The following is a 13,400-nucleotide window of genomic DNA, read 5'->3' as shown; positions in this document are numbered from 1 at the left end:
CACTAGGCCTGGCTCCCCTTTGTGAGGAGGGGTGGGTCAAGGCTGACCACTGTTCTTGGGGGGACATGGACCTCCTCCAGGCAGAGACAGTGGAGAGGGAGCTGCCCCCACCACTCTCAAGCCACCGCCTAGCTCTGCCCCTCCAGCCAATGGCCAGGGGAGACAGGGTTTCCCAGAGAGTGGACAGGCTGCTGACCGGGGCCTGGCCTGCAGGAACAGGGTCTGGCCGCTCCCGTGCGTCCTCGGCGCTGCGGGCAGGACTCTGAGGGGCGGCCGCCCCCTCCTCCCAGGAGCGGCCTCGGCGGGCAGGACCCTCCCGGCCCAAGCGCCTCAGACGCACACAGGGGCAGGCAAGGGGTCGGGGATCCCGGTGGGGGCACGGCCTCAGGTGGGGTCACCGGTGGCGGCCCTTGAGTACCTCCCGGCAACCAAGGAGGCTCCTGGGCTCCTGTGCAAACAAACCGCTTACCTCTCAGCTGCTGCTGCCTGGGGCCCTGCCGCGCCGCCCAGGCCTGGCTCCTGCCGCTGGACGCGAGGGGGCCTGGACGCGGGCTCCCACCTGGCCGAGCACCCACTCCAGGCCTGGCCCTCAGGCAGAAGGGGCTCTCGGACCAGCCCCGGCATCTGCCGCCTCCACTACGGCCCCTCTGAGCAGGCTGAGGTGGGGGGCTGGGGGACCCCGGGCTTCCTCTCTGCTGGGGGAGCAGCTGGGCCCTCCCCTCCACGTGGGACATGCTGGCTGAGCAGACGACGCGGGGTCCCCACGGCCACACTGGTGATCATGACTGAGTCCTCAGCCCCTGGGGCCTCAGTTTCCCACCGTGAGGCAAAGACGACACCCCTTCCCGCAAGCCATTGGGGGTAAAGGGGGGTCGGGTCCCGCGGGCACCTTGGGGTGGCTGGACACTCCGACGCTGGCCCAGCCAGGGCTCTGCCTTCCCTGTGCAGCTGGGTGGCTTAGGCCACATGTGAGTCACCCTGGGGGCCGGTGAGTCAGGGCAGTGGGCAGAGCTGCTTCCTGACCCCGGAACGGCCTTTCCCACAGGGCCTGGCCCCGGGGCCCCCGCTGTGGACAGGGTCGGCCAGACTGGAAGGGCGCGGGGGACAGGGCGGGCAGGGTCAGGTACAGCAAGGAGAGGGGAGACCCCACGGCAAGGGAGGAGCGCTCCAGGGGCAGGGCGGGGGCCCCACAGAGGCAGCGGGCCGGCGGCCCCTCGGTCGGAAGAGCCCCGTGGCTACCTCCGGGCTGTTTCCTTCTCTTCTGTTTCCCTCTGGGCCTCACCATTTCTTTGCTCCTTGGGCTATAGAAGCCCAGGTCCCCTTCGCCCTTTCCGGCCTGGGAAAGATTTCCTCCGGGCCACGCGCGCCGTCCGAAACCCACTCCTCACCCACGGGCCGACCCGACAGCGCGGCCACGACGTGGCAGCTTCGGTGGCTCCCCGCGGTGCCTTCCTCCCGCACCGGCCTGGCCTGGGGGCCCTGGGGACTGCAGGCAGCTCCCAAACGGCCGCCTGATGGAGACAACCTACAGCGGTGCCCTCCCCACCGTGCTGGCAGTCGTGTGTGCACGGAGAGGCACACGTAGCTGGTCTGTGAGCCTCACAATCGCCCAGTGAGCGCTTCGCAGCCCGTCTGTGCACACGCAGCAGGGACGCTGCACACACCCTGGGCCAGCAGGCTGGGCGGGGACCCTTGTGGGGCCTTGGAGCCCGCAGCTGCCCCTCGAGGAGGCCCCGACACCAGCCGCCCACCCTTGGCAGGGCTTACCTGTCAGGGGACTCAGGGAGGTTCTCCCATCCACACTGATTTTTTTTGGGGGGGCTAACTCAAGGGGAGGGGCCCCCACTGCTTCAGGAGCCCCTGACGGGCTCGGCTGGTCAGACCGTGCAGAGGGGAATCTGGGCTCAAGGGGGGTCAGCAAGTGGGGGCTCTAGGGGGCCTCACAGGTGCACCCCAGGTGGGAAAGTCCTGAATATGGGGTCTCAGTCTTGGCCCTACGGGGAAGGGGGGCTCCCCATGGGCCGCAGATGTGTTGTCCAGAGTCCGGACAGGTGCCCCTGCCCCGGGGCTGGGCCCTGACGCAGGGCTGGGACCCCCCCTTTGAGCCCACCTGCCCCTGTGGACCCCGAGACTCGGCCAGCTGGCCATGTAGGCCCCGACAGGGGGTTCCCGACTCCAGCCAGAGGGTGGAGCGTGTGGGGTCAGGGAAGGCTGTCCCCGCAGGGCCTCACACCCCGGGCTGGGGGCACCTGGGGGTTGTGTGGATCATGCCCTGTGCTTGGTGACCCACGTCCAGGACGGCCGAGTCCAGGCTGACGGGCTGGACGGGATCCGGCCGGGGCCCAGCTCAGGCAGGGTGGGGGCTCCCTGTGAGCGCAGCCCGGGGCGCCAAGGACACTGCAGCCAGCGGGGCGGTGGGGGCCCATGAGCGCCCCGCGGGGGTCCTGGCTCCTCCTCTACCCCTCAGGCGCGCCTCCTCCCCCTGCATCCCCATGCTGTGCCTGGGGCGCCCCAGCTGGGAAGTAGCGGCCATAGTGGGGCGAGGGGTGCTAGCAGCCCATCCCCCAGGGACCCCTCCGAGCCCTGCCTGGCCTCTGTGGGCCCAGGACCGCAGGGCACTGACCAGTCCCGGGCGCCACTGCTAGTTACAGAGCCCCCCACGCCCCCTGGCCTCCACCGCAGTCCCCCAGCCCCCAGCGGACCCCCGGCCCCCTCTCCCCGCACCTCGATCCACACCCAGGACTCGGGGTCTGGGCTGGTGGGGTCCCCCTGGGTGCCGCGGCCACACCAGCGTCCCCAGCCTGGCCCCCGCCTGTCCTGGCCAGGAGGACCAGCTGCCCTGCGCCCCCTGGCAGGCCCCCGGGTGCCCCACGCCCCTCAGTGTCTCCTGCTCTGCTTTCCCGGGCCGCGCGTGCTGGGTGAGCGCCTGCGCTCCAGGCCCCACAGCCCCAGGGCGGCCGCCTGGGAGCCCACACCTGCCTGCAGGGCCTGCAGTGCCGGGCGGGGCTGAGCCTCACCTGGGCGCTGCACCTGCGGGACAGGAGGCGCGGCAGGGGGCAGTGCACCCTTCTTGTGGCCGCCGGCTCACCTGCAGCCCAGGTGTGGCCCCCTACACTCCTGGAACGGGACCCCCAGAGGTCCCTATGGGGAGAGGCCCACCCGGCTCCCATCTGCTGCTCGGGCCTAGGAATGCCTCTGCCCTGCCCCCAGGACACTGACCCCACAGGTGGCTGTGGCCTCACAGGTCAGGTCCCTGAGACCTCTGCCTTGCAGACACTGGCCTGGGACTTTCCTCCGGCAGTGGTGCCCCGAGCAGTGCCAGGCTGGCAGGGCGGGGATGAGAGTACACAAGGGGGCAGCGCCTCTCCTGTCCTGTCCCCGGGGGCTGTGCTGCCCGCCCCACCTGAGGGGTCAGGAGGCTCCTGGCCCATGACCCCGGGTCCTGCTGGCCGGGCCCCGTGGCCCTCCAGGAACTCTCAGCGACGTCTGCAGGGCAGTGGCGAGGGGGGTGGGGTGCGGCACACAGAGCCACGGGTTCGGCAGGACAGATGGCCAAGGCAGTGCCCGGGAGACAGGCAGGGGAGGGCCCCAGGGGCTTCCTGGAGGAAGAGACGTGTGAGGCCAAGGAGAGTTCCCTGGGAAGAGGGAGGCTGGCGCACCGGGCGGGGGCAGCCCACAGGGGGTTGGGTGGAGGGAGGTGGCCAGGACCCTCAGAGGAGACGGGTTGGGGAAGGGCATGGGGGGGCACGTGGTGGGGGGACAGTGTGTGGTGGGGTCAGTGCGTGGGGGTGAGCGCGCTGGGGGGACAGCGTGTGCCAGCCGCGGCCCGGGGACTACGGGTGCCTCCGGGTGAGTGGAGTCAGCCCCGGTGGCTGTTGAATAACCACGAGGACTGAGCCTGGGCCCGGCTGCTCGCAGGTGGGGGATGGGCAGCAGCTCCGGGCCCACCGGCCCTGGCTCCGGAACTTGCAAGGGGGTCACCCCTGGCTTGGCTCCGCAGGGCGGCGTCTCCCGTGGGTAGGGGCTGTGGGGTGGGGGTCTGCCGTCAGCCCAGGGACACCCGCCGCCCACCCTCTGTTGCCATGGCACTCGGCAGCTCTGGCCCCTGGTCTGTCCGTGCTGGGCACAGCCTCTGCCGAGTCTCCCCGGAGTCACCTCGTTTGACCCTCTGGGGGAGGCGAGGCTGAGAGGGAGGCAGCAGGGTGAGGGGGGTGCCTGGGCACAGGGTGCCTTTCCTGACCCCCGGGGCCCCTTCCCCAAACCCCAGGGGCCCAGACGTGACAACCAAGAGCTTGGGGTCGGGATCCTCACCTGTCCCTCACAGGACCCCTGCTGCCCCAGGGCCCCTCCTTGGAGCCCCGAGGCTCCCGGCCACCTGCCTCAGCTTATCCGAGACCCAGAGGTGGGGAGGGGGCGGCCGGAGAACCCACCTCTGCCTGTGGGCCTTGCGGGTGAGGCGCACCCTGGAGCCAGCCACATGGATGTGGGCTCCAGACCCGGGAGGGCTGTCAGGGCAGGACCCAAAGGTGCCGGGCTCACGTGCTGAGGATCTCTGGAAGCCCATGTCCCTCTACCGAGTTCCTGGGGGGGCAAGCTCTCAGCCAGCCGTGCCCCAGGGGCATTTGGGGCCCAGCTCAGGGTGGGGTCATGACGACTCCACCAGGAGCCCCTGCCCTCCAGGCATCCCCCGACGCCTGGCTCGGACCCCAGCGCTGTGAGGCCCCTCCCCAGGCCCCACGGCCCGGCGGCCAGCCTGTTTCTGAGGACCCCCGTGACATTGAGGAGGGGGCCGCCCTGTCCCCTGGCACCCCCAAGAGGGGACGGTGGCTGCCCCCAGCCTCACCCTGCCCGGGCCGAATGACGTCTTCTCTGCTCCCGTGTCCGAGCCCCGCGGGTGGGTGGGGAGGTAACCACATCCATTCTTCCCCGCTCGGGTCCCCACTGCCGGGCGCTGAGGGGCCGTCTCAGCCCCAGCCGGCACCCCCCGCGGGGCCTGCCCGCATGCAGCACCGGAGATCCAGGGCTCAGAGGAGGCGTGTGACACCCGGCGCAGCTGAAAGGGCCCCCCCCACAAGCACGTGGGATCCAGTCCACCTCTTAGCTGGGAGCAGCCCCGGCCTCCAGCCCGTGGGGGGCAGGGGCTGGGGTGCCCGCGTCCTCTGCCTTCTGCAGGGCCCTGGCCTCGGGTGGTGTCCAGGCTCCTACTTGTACTCCTGGCGTCCAGGCAGGCCACCAGGGGGCCAGCTGTGTAGGGCCATCCAGGAAGCCAGCCTGGAGGAGGGGGCCTGAGCAGATCAGTGGCAGAATGGAGTGTGGAGGTGGCACAGGTGGCGGGAATGTAGGGTTTGGGGGCTGGGCCCTGCCCCCGCTTTGGAGGGGCCCATGCTAGTGACGGTTGAGTAAATTTGCTGTGTGAAAGTCAACACTCACAGCCAAACTGAGCGTGGTCAGGGGCTTGACAAAGCAACTGGCGCCTAAGGATTCTCTGAATTAAAAAAATTTCCAGAACATATGCTTACAGTTTGCTGTGTCCAGATGCTCCTTGTGGATGGGGTCAGCCAGCGCCTGTCCTTTTCGAGTCACACCCAGGAGGGGTCACCCTCAGCAGTCACACGCACACACTTGGCCTCTGCCTCGTGCCCGCCTGGCTGAGGTCCCTCAAAGCAGAGCCTAAGATGGACTCGAGTGAGGGGGGCCCTGGGGAGGGGCCCCAGGAAGCAGGAGGGAGGGGGGCGGGACAGGGACAGTGCTGAAGTGTGAGCAGTGGGGGCCTCCCAGAATCGCCCCTAGGGTCGGGGCTTTCACTGACGGGCATCTGGGATTCCAGGAGGTCCCAGGAACCAGCCCCACCACTTCGGGTCAGGCTTTCAGGGGGCACAGGTGCTTCCCGAGTAGAGGGAGCCCTGGAGACACGGGGGAAGATATGGTGCAGCACCCCGCCCTGGGGTCCCCTCTGCCTCAGACACGCGGCAGTCTCGCCTCCCCAGGGCCTCTGCGCCTGCCTCTCTGCTGCCCCTCCCTCCGGCACCCTCGTGGGCTGGGGTCCCAGCCCTGCACCCTTTTCCTCGCCTTCGTCACCCTCCTGATTCTGGAACAGCGTTTGTTCCTGTCTGAATCCATCTCTGGTTTATTGTGTCTCCCCTGCGCCCAGGCAGCCTGGGACCGTGTCCGTGCATGCATGGGGTGGGGGGCGTCTGAATCTGCTCTGGCAGAGCCCCTGCTCCTGCCCTCGGGGGCATCTGCTCCCACCGGGCGGCAGGTCCTGAGGTGCAGGGACCGCTCGGCCTCCTGTCGCCCTCAGCAGGGTGCTGTGGGGAAGCTGGGGCTTGGGGGTGGGGGGTGCTGAGGGAGAAGGGGCTGCACGGGGCAGGGGATGGTTTCCACCTCCCACCCCAGCTTCCCTTGCGCTGGGAGTCTGGCCCCACTCTGGGGCAGCAGAGGGGTCTGCAGGGGTGGGGGCTGTGTGGCCCCCTGGAAGGGTGGGGAGGGGGCTGGGCAGCTCCTGGGTCTGGCGGGCCTGGCTGGCTGGGGACAGGGCAGCGTGGCAGCGGGGACCACAGCCTCCCAGCAGCTGAGCCTCCAGGCCCAGAGCACAAGCTCCACCCAGAGACCCCCTCCCGGGCACATGGGGCCGCAGGTCAAATCCCCCAGGCTCCAAAGAGCTCACGTTGGGGTCACTGGCTCCGCAGGCCCCGCCCAGGCCCTCTGCGAGCACCCCCACTCCTCCCCCTCCCACCACGGGCTGGGCGGGCCTGGCGTGGGGCACCCCAGGGGGGCACTGCACGATGGGCAGCAAGTGGGGGAGGGGCGCCCGGGCGGTCATCGCAGTCCCTGCCAACCAGACTGGCCTGTGCTCCCAGGCCAAAGACAGACAGACGGACAGGGCGCAGGGCCGGCAGGCGGAGCGGCGGGGGAGGGTGACTCCGCTGGCTAGGGGTTCAGCACCGGCCCCCCTAACACGCCTCGTGCTCTCCCCCGCCCCTCGCCCCGCCCCCGACCCGCCTCGACCGGACCCGTGCAGCGCAGTGCTGAGGGAGGCTGAGCCGGCCAGCAGGAGGGAGGACGCTGCGCGCAGGTGAGTGCCACCGCCCAGGTGAGGGCTCCGCGCAGGTAAGGGCTGCCGCCCTGTGTCCGCTCAGGGGTGCCTGAGCTGCCCCCTGCTCTGCACTCTTGCTGAGCCCCACCGCGGCTCCCCCCGCACCCCTCATCCCTGCCCTCGACACCTCGGGGCCCTCCCGCCGCCATGTGTCCCACCCCCCTCTGTCCTTCACCCGCCTGGGTCGCCCCCTCCCCCTCCTGTCGCCTCCTCCCTCCCCCCACCCGCCAGCCTCTGGGACCCAGGCAGTCTGCACCCAGCTCCAGTCAGAAGCCGCAGGGGTCTCCCCCTCACCGCTGCCCTGCTCCCCCCACCCCCCCCCACCCCTCCGGGCGTGACCTTCCCTCAGTGGGTGCCGCAGGGCTCACCCTGGGGCTGGGGGAGGGTGTGCGGAGTGGCTGAGGGGGCTCGGGGCTGGGGATAGGGGGACCGGTCACTAGGGCGCTGGGGGGAGGGGGAGGTCCTGGGTGCAGCCCCAGGTGCCCACAGAGGGGGGAGGCTGCCTCACCCTGGATGGGGTGAGAAGGGCGCTGGCCCTGCCCTTGGGGAAGGACCCCCCCCCGAGACCGGACACCTGTGCTGAGGGAGCCCCTCTGCGGAAGGGACCTTCCTACTGTGCCGGGCCTCCCCGGCCGCCCTGGGCTGAGCAGTCTGTGCTTCGGGGGTGCTGCTGGGAGGCGGCGGGGGCCGGGGGTGGGGCTGACGAGGGGCACCCGCACTGCGACAGGCAGTGGCTGAGCTCCAGGGGAGAGCGTGGCGGGAGGTCCAGAGGGCGTGGGGGGGAGCGCGCCCGCGGCTGGAGGCGGCGCGAGGGGTGGGGGCCTTGCCGATGGCTGCCGTCCCAACCAGGGCCTCCTGGGGGGGGCCTTCCCCTCCACAGCCCGCAGCCTTCTCAGCCGTGGCACCCCCACCTTGGCACTGCCCCCAACACCCACAGATCCCAGGGCTCCGGCTGAGGCCTGGGGAGGCTGAGACGCGGTCCCCTCCAGTAGCCCTGTCCAACACCCCTGAGGGCCGTGGCAGCCTGGCTAGAGGAGGCCGGGGTGGGGGGTGGGGGGTGGGCAGGCAGCCACCCCGCCACGGCCGGGGCACTGGTGCCTGTCTTGGCCCCTGCCCCGGGAAGCCTCTGCCCCCTTCTCTATAGAGCCTCTCTGACGCCCAGCTGTCTGGGCTGGATGGGTGGGAGCAATTATTGAGTGCCTACTGTGTACCGGGTGTTTTGCTTGCCTTCTCTTCTGGTTTGTTTCCCAGACCAGCTCAGCTCAGCAGGCCGCCTGGGGAGCAGGCGGTGCCTTCCAGGTGGGGGCTCGGGCCGTGGTGCCGCACAGCCACTTTTCCAGGCCCCCCCTCCACGGAGCCGCCCACCCCCAGAGGAGAAGGGTGCAGGGGCAATTTTCCCGTGAGAGCCTAATTTCTGTGACTAAGAAGATTGCTGCTTCCCAATAATGGTTCTCGCCGAATTGTGTTCCCAGCAGCGGGCATGGCGGTGATGGTTTATTTTTGCCCTTTGCTGCTCTGAAGTAAAAACAGGAGTTGGAGTGTACACGGGGTGGGGGGCCCACTCAAGGCCCCAGGATTTCGGGGAGCCTGGGAGCGGCTGGGGGTCCCAGGTAGCAGCAAGCTTCATTAGAAAGGTGAAATATTTCCAAAATAAGGTCAAACGTGCCTTCAGCGGCCACACCCCTCCCAAAGCCAAGGTCGTTGGGGCACTCCTGAGCCCCACAAGCTCCTTCACCCCTTCTGGCGACTGTCAGGCCCAGCTTCCCCTGTCCCTGGGTTGGGACCCCCCGGGTATTTGTGGGGGAGACATAGTCCCCAGGCCCCTCCCCTGCGGACACCCTCGGAGCCCACCTGCCTCCAGACCTCCCCCCTCCCCCAGCAGCCAGGGGAGCACTTACATTTTTATTAATTTCTTCTAAAGTGCTCTAAGCCCCCGGGGACAGAGACCAGGACGGTGACTCCCTGGCCAGGGGCGCCAACCTCTGGGGTGGATGGGTGGGGAACCCCCTCTCCTGGAGCACCTATTGGTGCCCTGCCCCTCGGCGGGGTGGGTGGGGCTGGGGACGAGGTGGGTGGGTGGTGGCTGGTGGGTGGGGCTGGGGCTGGTGGGTGGGGTGGGGGGACAGGGGCGGGTGTGGGGGGAGCTGTGTTTCGGGGCTCGGGACAGTGCTGGGGGCCTGGGGGTGAGGTTGGGGGTGGGGCGCTGGTGCTGGGGGCGGCCCTGGGGGGAGGAGACACCCTCGGAGGCCCTGCCCCTCGGCACGGTGGGCGAGGTTGGGGGGCGAGGGGTTAGCTGGTGGCGGGGCAGGGCAGGGGAGGTGCTGGGGCGGGGCGGGGGCGGGGACAGCAGCCCCGGACAGCCCGCTTACCGCCCGGCCCTCTTCTCCTGCAGAGTCGCCGCGGGATGGAGCCCCCGACCCCGGTGTGGCCCCTCGGGCCTGGCAGCTGGAACGGCTCGGCCCCCGGGAACGCATCGCTGGCCGGCTGGGCGGCGGCCGCCCGGGCACGCGTGGTGCTGGTGCCGGTGCTGTACCTGGGCGTGTGCGCCACAGGGCTGGGCGGCAACGGGCTGGTCATCTACGTCATCCTGCGCCACGCCAAGATGGCCACGGTCACCAACATCTACATCCTCAACCTGGCGGTGGCCGACGTCCTACTCTTGCTGGGACTGCCTTTCCTGGCCACGCAGAATGCCGTGTCCTACTGGCCCTTCGGCGCTGTGCTCTGCCGCCTGGTCACCACGCTGGACGGCGTCAACCAGTTCACCAGCGTCTTCTGCCTGACCGTCATGAGCGTGGACCGCTACCTGGCCGTGGTGCACCCCGTGCGCGCCGCCGCCTGGCGTCGTCCCCGCGTGGCCCGGCTGGCCAGCGTGGCCGTGTGGGCGCTGGCGCTGCTCATGGCGCTGCCGCTGCTGCTGTTCGCCGACGTGCAGGAGGGCTGGGGCACCTGCAACCTGAGCTGGCCCGAGCCCGTGGGGCTGTGGGGCGCCGTGTTCATCGCCTGCACCTCCGTGCTCGGCTTCTTCGCGCCGCTCCTGGTCATCTGCCTGTGCTACCTGCTGCTGGTGGCCAGGGTGCGGGCGGCGGGCGTGCGCGGGGGCCGCGGGCGGCGGCGGGCGGAGCGCAGGGTCACGCGCATGGTGGCGGTGCTGGTGGCCGTGTTTGCGGGCTGCTGGCTGCCCTTCTTCGTGGTCAACCTCGTCAACCTGGCCGTGGCGTTGCCCGAGGAGCCCGCCTCCGCCGGCCTCTACTTCTTCGTGGTCATCCTGTCCTACGCCAACAGTTGCGCCAACCCCGTCCTCTACGGCTTCCTCTCCGACAACTTCAGGCAGAGCTTCCGGAAGGTTCTGTGTCTCCGCCAGGGCTCCAGCGCGGACGCGGACAGTGCCGAGCCGCAGCCGGACAAGAGCAGCCGGCAGCCTGAGGCCCCCGGTGTCAGGGCCAACGGGCACATGCAGACCAGCAAGCTGTGAGGGGGTGGGCCGAGGGGTCCCCGCCATCCCTGAGGCTGCACACGCCTGGCAGTGCAGGCATGGACACCTCCAGCCGGGTCTGGGGGATGCCCCGGGGCTGGGACGTGGGGCCTTTTACATAGTCCCTTCTCCCCAGGTGTCGGGGGCAGACCCCAGGTCTGGGCATTAGGGGTTGGGGCTCGCTGCACTGTGAGATGGCTGGGGCATCCCGGCCTTGTGCCCTGCTCTGGCCCTTCCGGGGTGCTGATCTGTGTAGCCGCAGGGAGCATCCTGAGGGCCAGTGGGGAGCTCCCGGAGCCGGCCCTCCTGCCCCCTGCCCCCTCCTCAAGCCTAGTCAGGCGGAGCCCCTCCTGAGACTAGGGACACACCCAGGCTGCTGGGCGCCAGGCCCTCCCCTGCACCCCGAGATTGAGCTGCCGTTTGCGGGGTCCAGATGATATGTGCTGGGCTGGCCATGGACCCGGGGCAGGGAGGAGCGACTGTGATTCCAGAGCAGAGCTAAGGGCGCCGCTGCCTGCTGCCCACCCCGGGCCCGAGCCTGACCGCCGTCACCACCCGGGCAGGCCAGAGGACATCCAGCGATTGTGGGGGACCCAGCACGGGGACAGTGGGGAGCCGGGCCTTCCTGGGTCCTGGGGAGGGGAGGGGCCAGGCCAGGGGCAGCTCCTGACAGGAGTTGGGGCCAGGGCGTGCTGGGCGCCGAGGCTCTGAGCGCAGGGGACGGGAAAGGACCCAGCCCCAGGCAGGGCCCGCTGTCCCCAGCCCACCTGGCGAGACCCCCACCTCCCCTGGGACAGGGCGCCACGCGGGCCTTGGATCTCACAGCCCTGAGAATAAACCTCTGTCTCTCCGGAAGCGAGTGTGCAGCCCCGAGTGTGCCGGGGGGGGGCCCGTCTGCTGCCCCTGAGCGGTGGGGGCAGACTTGGGCCCCTGAGCGGTGGGAGCAGACTTGGGCCCCAGAGGGTGCAGGGGCCGACGGGGTGGGGCTCGTGTGAGTGCCTGCGTCTGCCCTGCCTCTGCTCAGCAGGGCCTGGGGACCCCAGAACCGAGCCTCCACTCACAGGTCCCCCATGCAGCGCCCCGGGCACCCCCACGGGTTCTGGGGGGACTTTTCCACGTGCTCCAAGGCCCTGGGTGAAGGCCCAGGCCAGCCTGCCGTCCGCTGTCCAGCCAAAACCTGTGCCCTTGGGACGACTGTGACAGCAGCAGGTGGCTCGGAAATCTGCCCAGATCGATTCCTCCCGATTGGCTGGGCGCTGCCAGCGTCTTCCAGGGCCAGGCGGCCGGTGTCCTGGGGTGGGGATGACAGGTGCCAGCGGCAGCCTGACCAGCCGCCGTGCCCGCACAGGGCGTGCGTGCGAGAGTGTGTCCACGTGTGCACGTGTGTGCCTGAGCCTGTGTAGACGTGTGCACGTGTGTGTCCACGTGAGCCCCCGTGGGCCTGAGCGTGTGTGTGCGTGACCGTGTGTGTCTGTGGCTCCCTCTTCCCGGGGAGGCCAAGGCTGGCCCTGGCGGCGTGGGGCCGGCGCCTGCTTCTGAGTGGACACCTCAGTCCTCCTGGAAGGCTTTGGCCGCCGAGTCCCTGTCACTGTGCCTCGGCCGGGCCGGGGCAGGGGACGTGGTCAGGCTGTCCCCCGGAGGGGCCTGCCATGTGCACCCACGTCCTGGGAGGGTGGGGGGAGGTGCCCTGAGGCCCCCCGGGTTTGTGTATTTTGAATCAAGGTCTGGAAGAGGCGGGCCGCACGGTGTGCCTGACGAAAGGACCCTGGGAGGGAGGCTGAAACACAGGGGTGGGCTGGGCCAGTCTGAAAACGGGGCTCCCGATCGGGGCTGCAGAAGCAGTGCCGCCTGCCGCTCCAGGGGGTCCCAAGGGCTCATGAACACGGGGCCATTGGGGAGAGGCGCTGGCATCTGCAAGGCCACCGACTGTCCCCCCGGTCAGTGGGGGAGGTCATGGTGAAAACCTGGTTCTGGTAAAGTTCACTACCATAAGACCCAGCAGTTGAGCGTGACCTCAGTGCATTCACAAAGCCGGGGCGTCACCGCTCGCAGTCAGAACTCTTCACCCCTGCGCCCTCCACACGGCCCCCTCCCACCCCCAGCCCCGGCCCCCTCGCAGAGCTGCCTACGCTGGACGTGACATGAGATGCAGCGGGCAGCACCGTCCCGCGCTCACAGGACGACTCCAGGTCCTCTGCAGCCCACGGCTCCTCCTTCCTGCCCTGCGCCGGGAGGGGGTGTGCAGGGGGGGGTTGGGGGTTGCCGCTGTACCCCCCAGTCCGGATTCCTCCCATGGCCCAAGACTCAGACTTCCACAGGGGACCCCAACATGTGCAGATGGGACCAGGAAGACCACTTCTCCCTGTGACTCACCCCTGACACCCCGCGGGATGTCGCAGCTCCCCTGGCCCCGGGTTCCTGTGGGAAGTCCCTCCTGGTCTCCCCCCGCGGGCTGGGCAGCTGCAGGGCCCATGGCGCCCCTCTGCACCCAGGGCTTGTGCCTCATGGTCTTGGGCCCCTCAGGGTCTGTGGGGGGGTCCCAGGCCCCCTCCAGGGTATCGAGGCGCTCCTCACAGAGGCGGGAGCAGAGGACAGCAGTTCTGCGCAGGAACAAGATGCGGGCTACGCGGGGCCACAGGGCGGGTGCAGGATGCATGGCTCTTGTGGGCAGGCTCCTCACTCGCTCTCCGTTTCTGGGGCTTCCTGGAGCCTCCACCCCTTAGGGCCACAGCAAAGGGGGTTCTAGATGGGGGAGGGGAGGGGGCAGCTGGTGGGCCGAGGGCCCAGGTGACGGGTCACCCGGGAGTGAACCCCTTGCCCCCTCCTGCC

General features: G+C 69.8%; 1 protein-coding gene across 1 annotated transcript; it reads left to right on the top strand.

The window, feature by feature from the left end:
- Positions 1-8,576: 8,576 nt before the first annotated feature.
- Positions 8,577-10,676, top strand: SSTR5 (somatostatin receptor 5). The gene is made up of 2 exons (XM_077140326.1): positions 8,577-8,582; positions 9,489-10,676. The coding sequence occupies exons 1-2, from the start codon at positions 8,577-8,579 to the stop codon at positions 10,569-10,571; spliced, it is 1,089 nt and encodes a 362-aa protein (XP_076996441.1). The 3' UTR covers positions 10,572-10,676.
- The last annotated feature ends 2,724 nt before the right edge of the window (positions 10,677-13,400 follow it).

The sequence above is a fragment of the Tamandua tetradactyla genome, chromosome 23, assembly GCF_023851605.1.
Source record: "Tamandua tetradactyla isolate mTamTet1 chromosome 23, mTamTet1.pri, whole genome shotgun sequence".
NCBI lineage: Eukaryota > Metazoa > Chordata > Mammalia > Pilosa > Myrmecophagidae > Tamandua > Tamandua tetradactyla.
The sequence above is the reverse complement of the archived record's forward strand: the minus strand, read 5'-3'. Positions and strand labels throughout refer to the sequence as shown.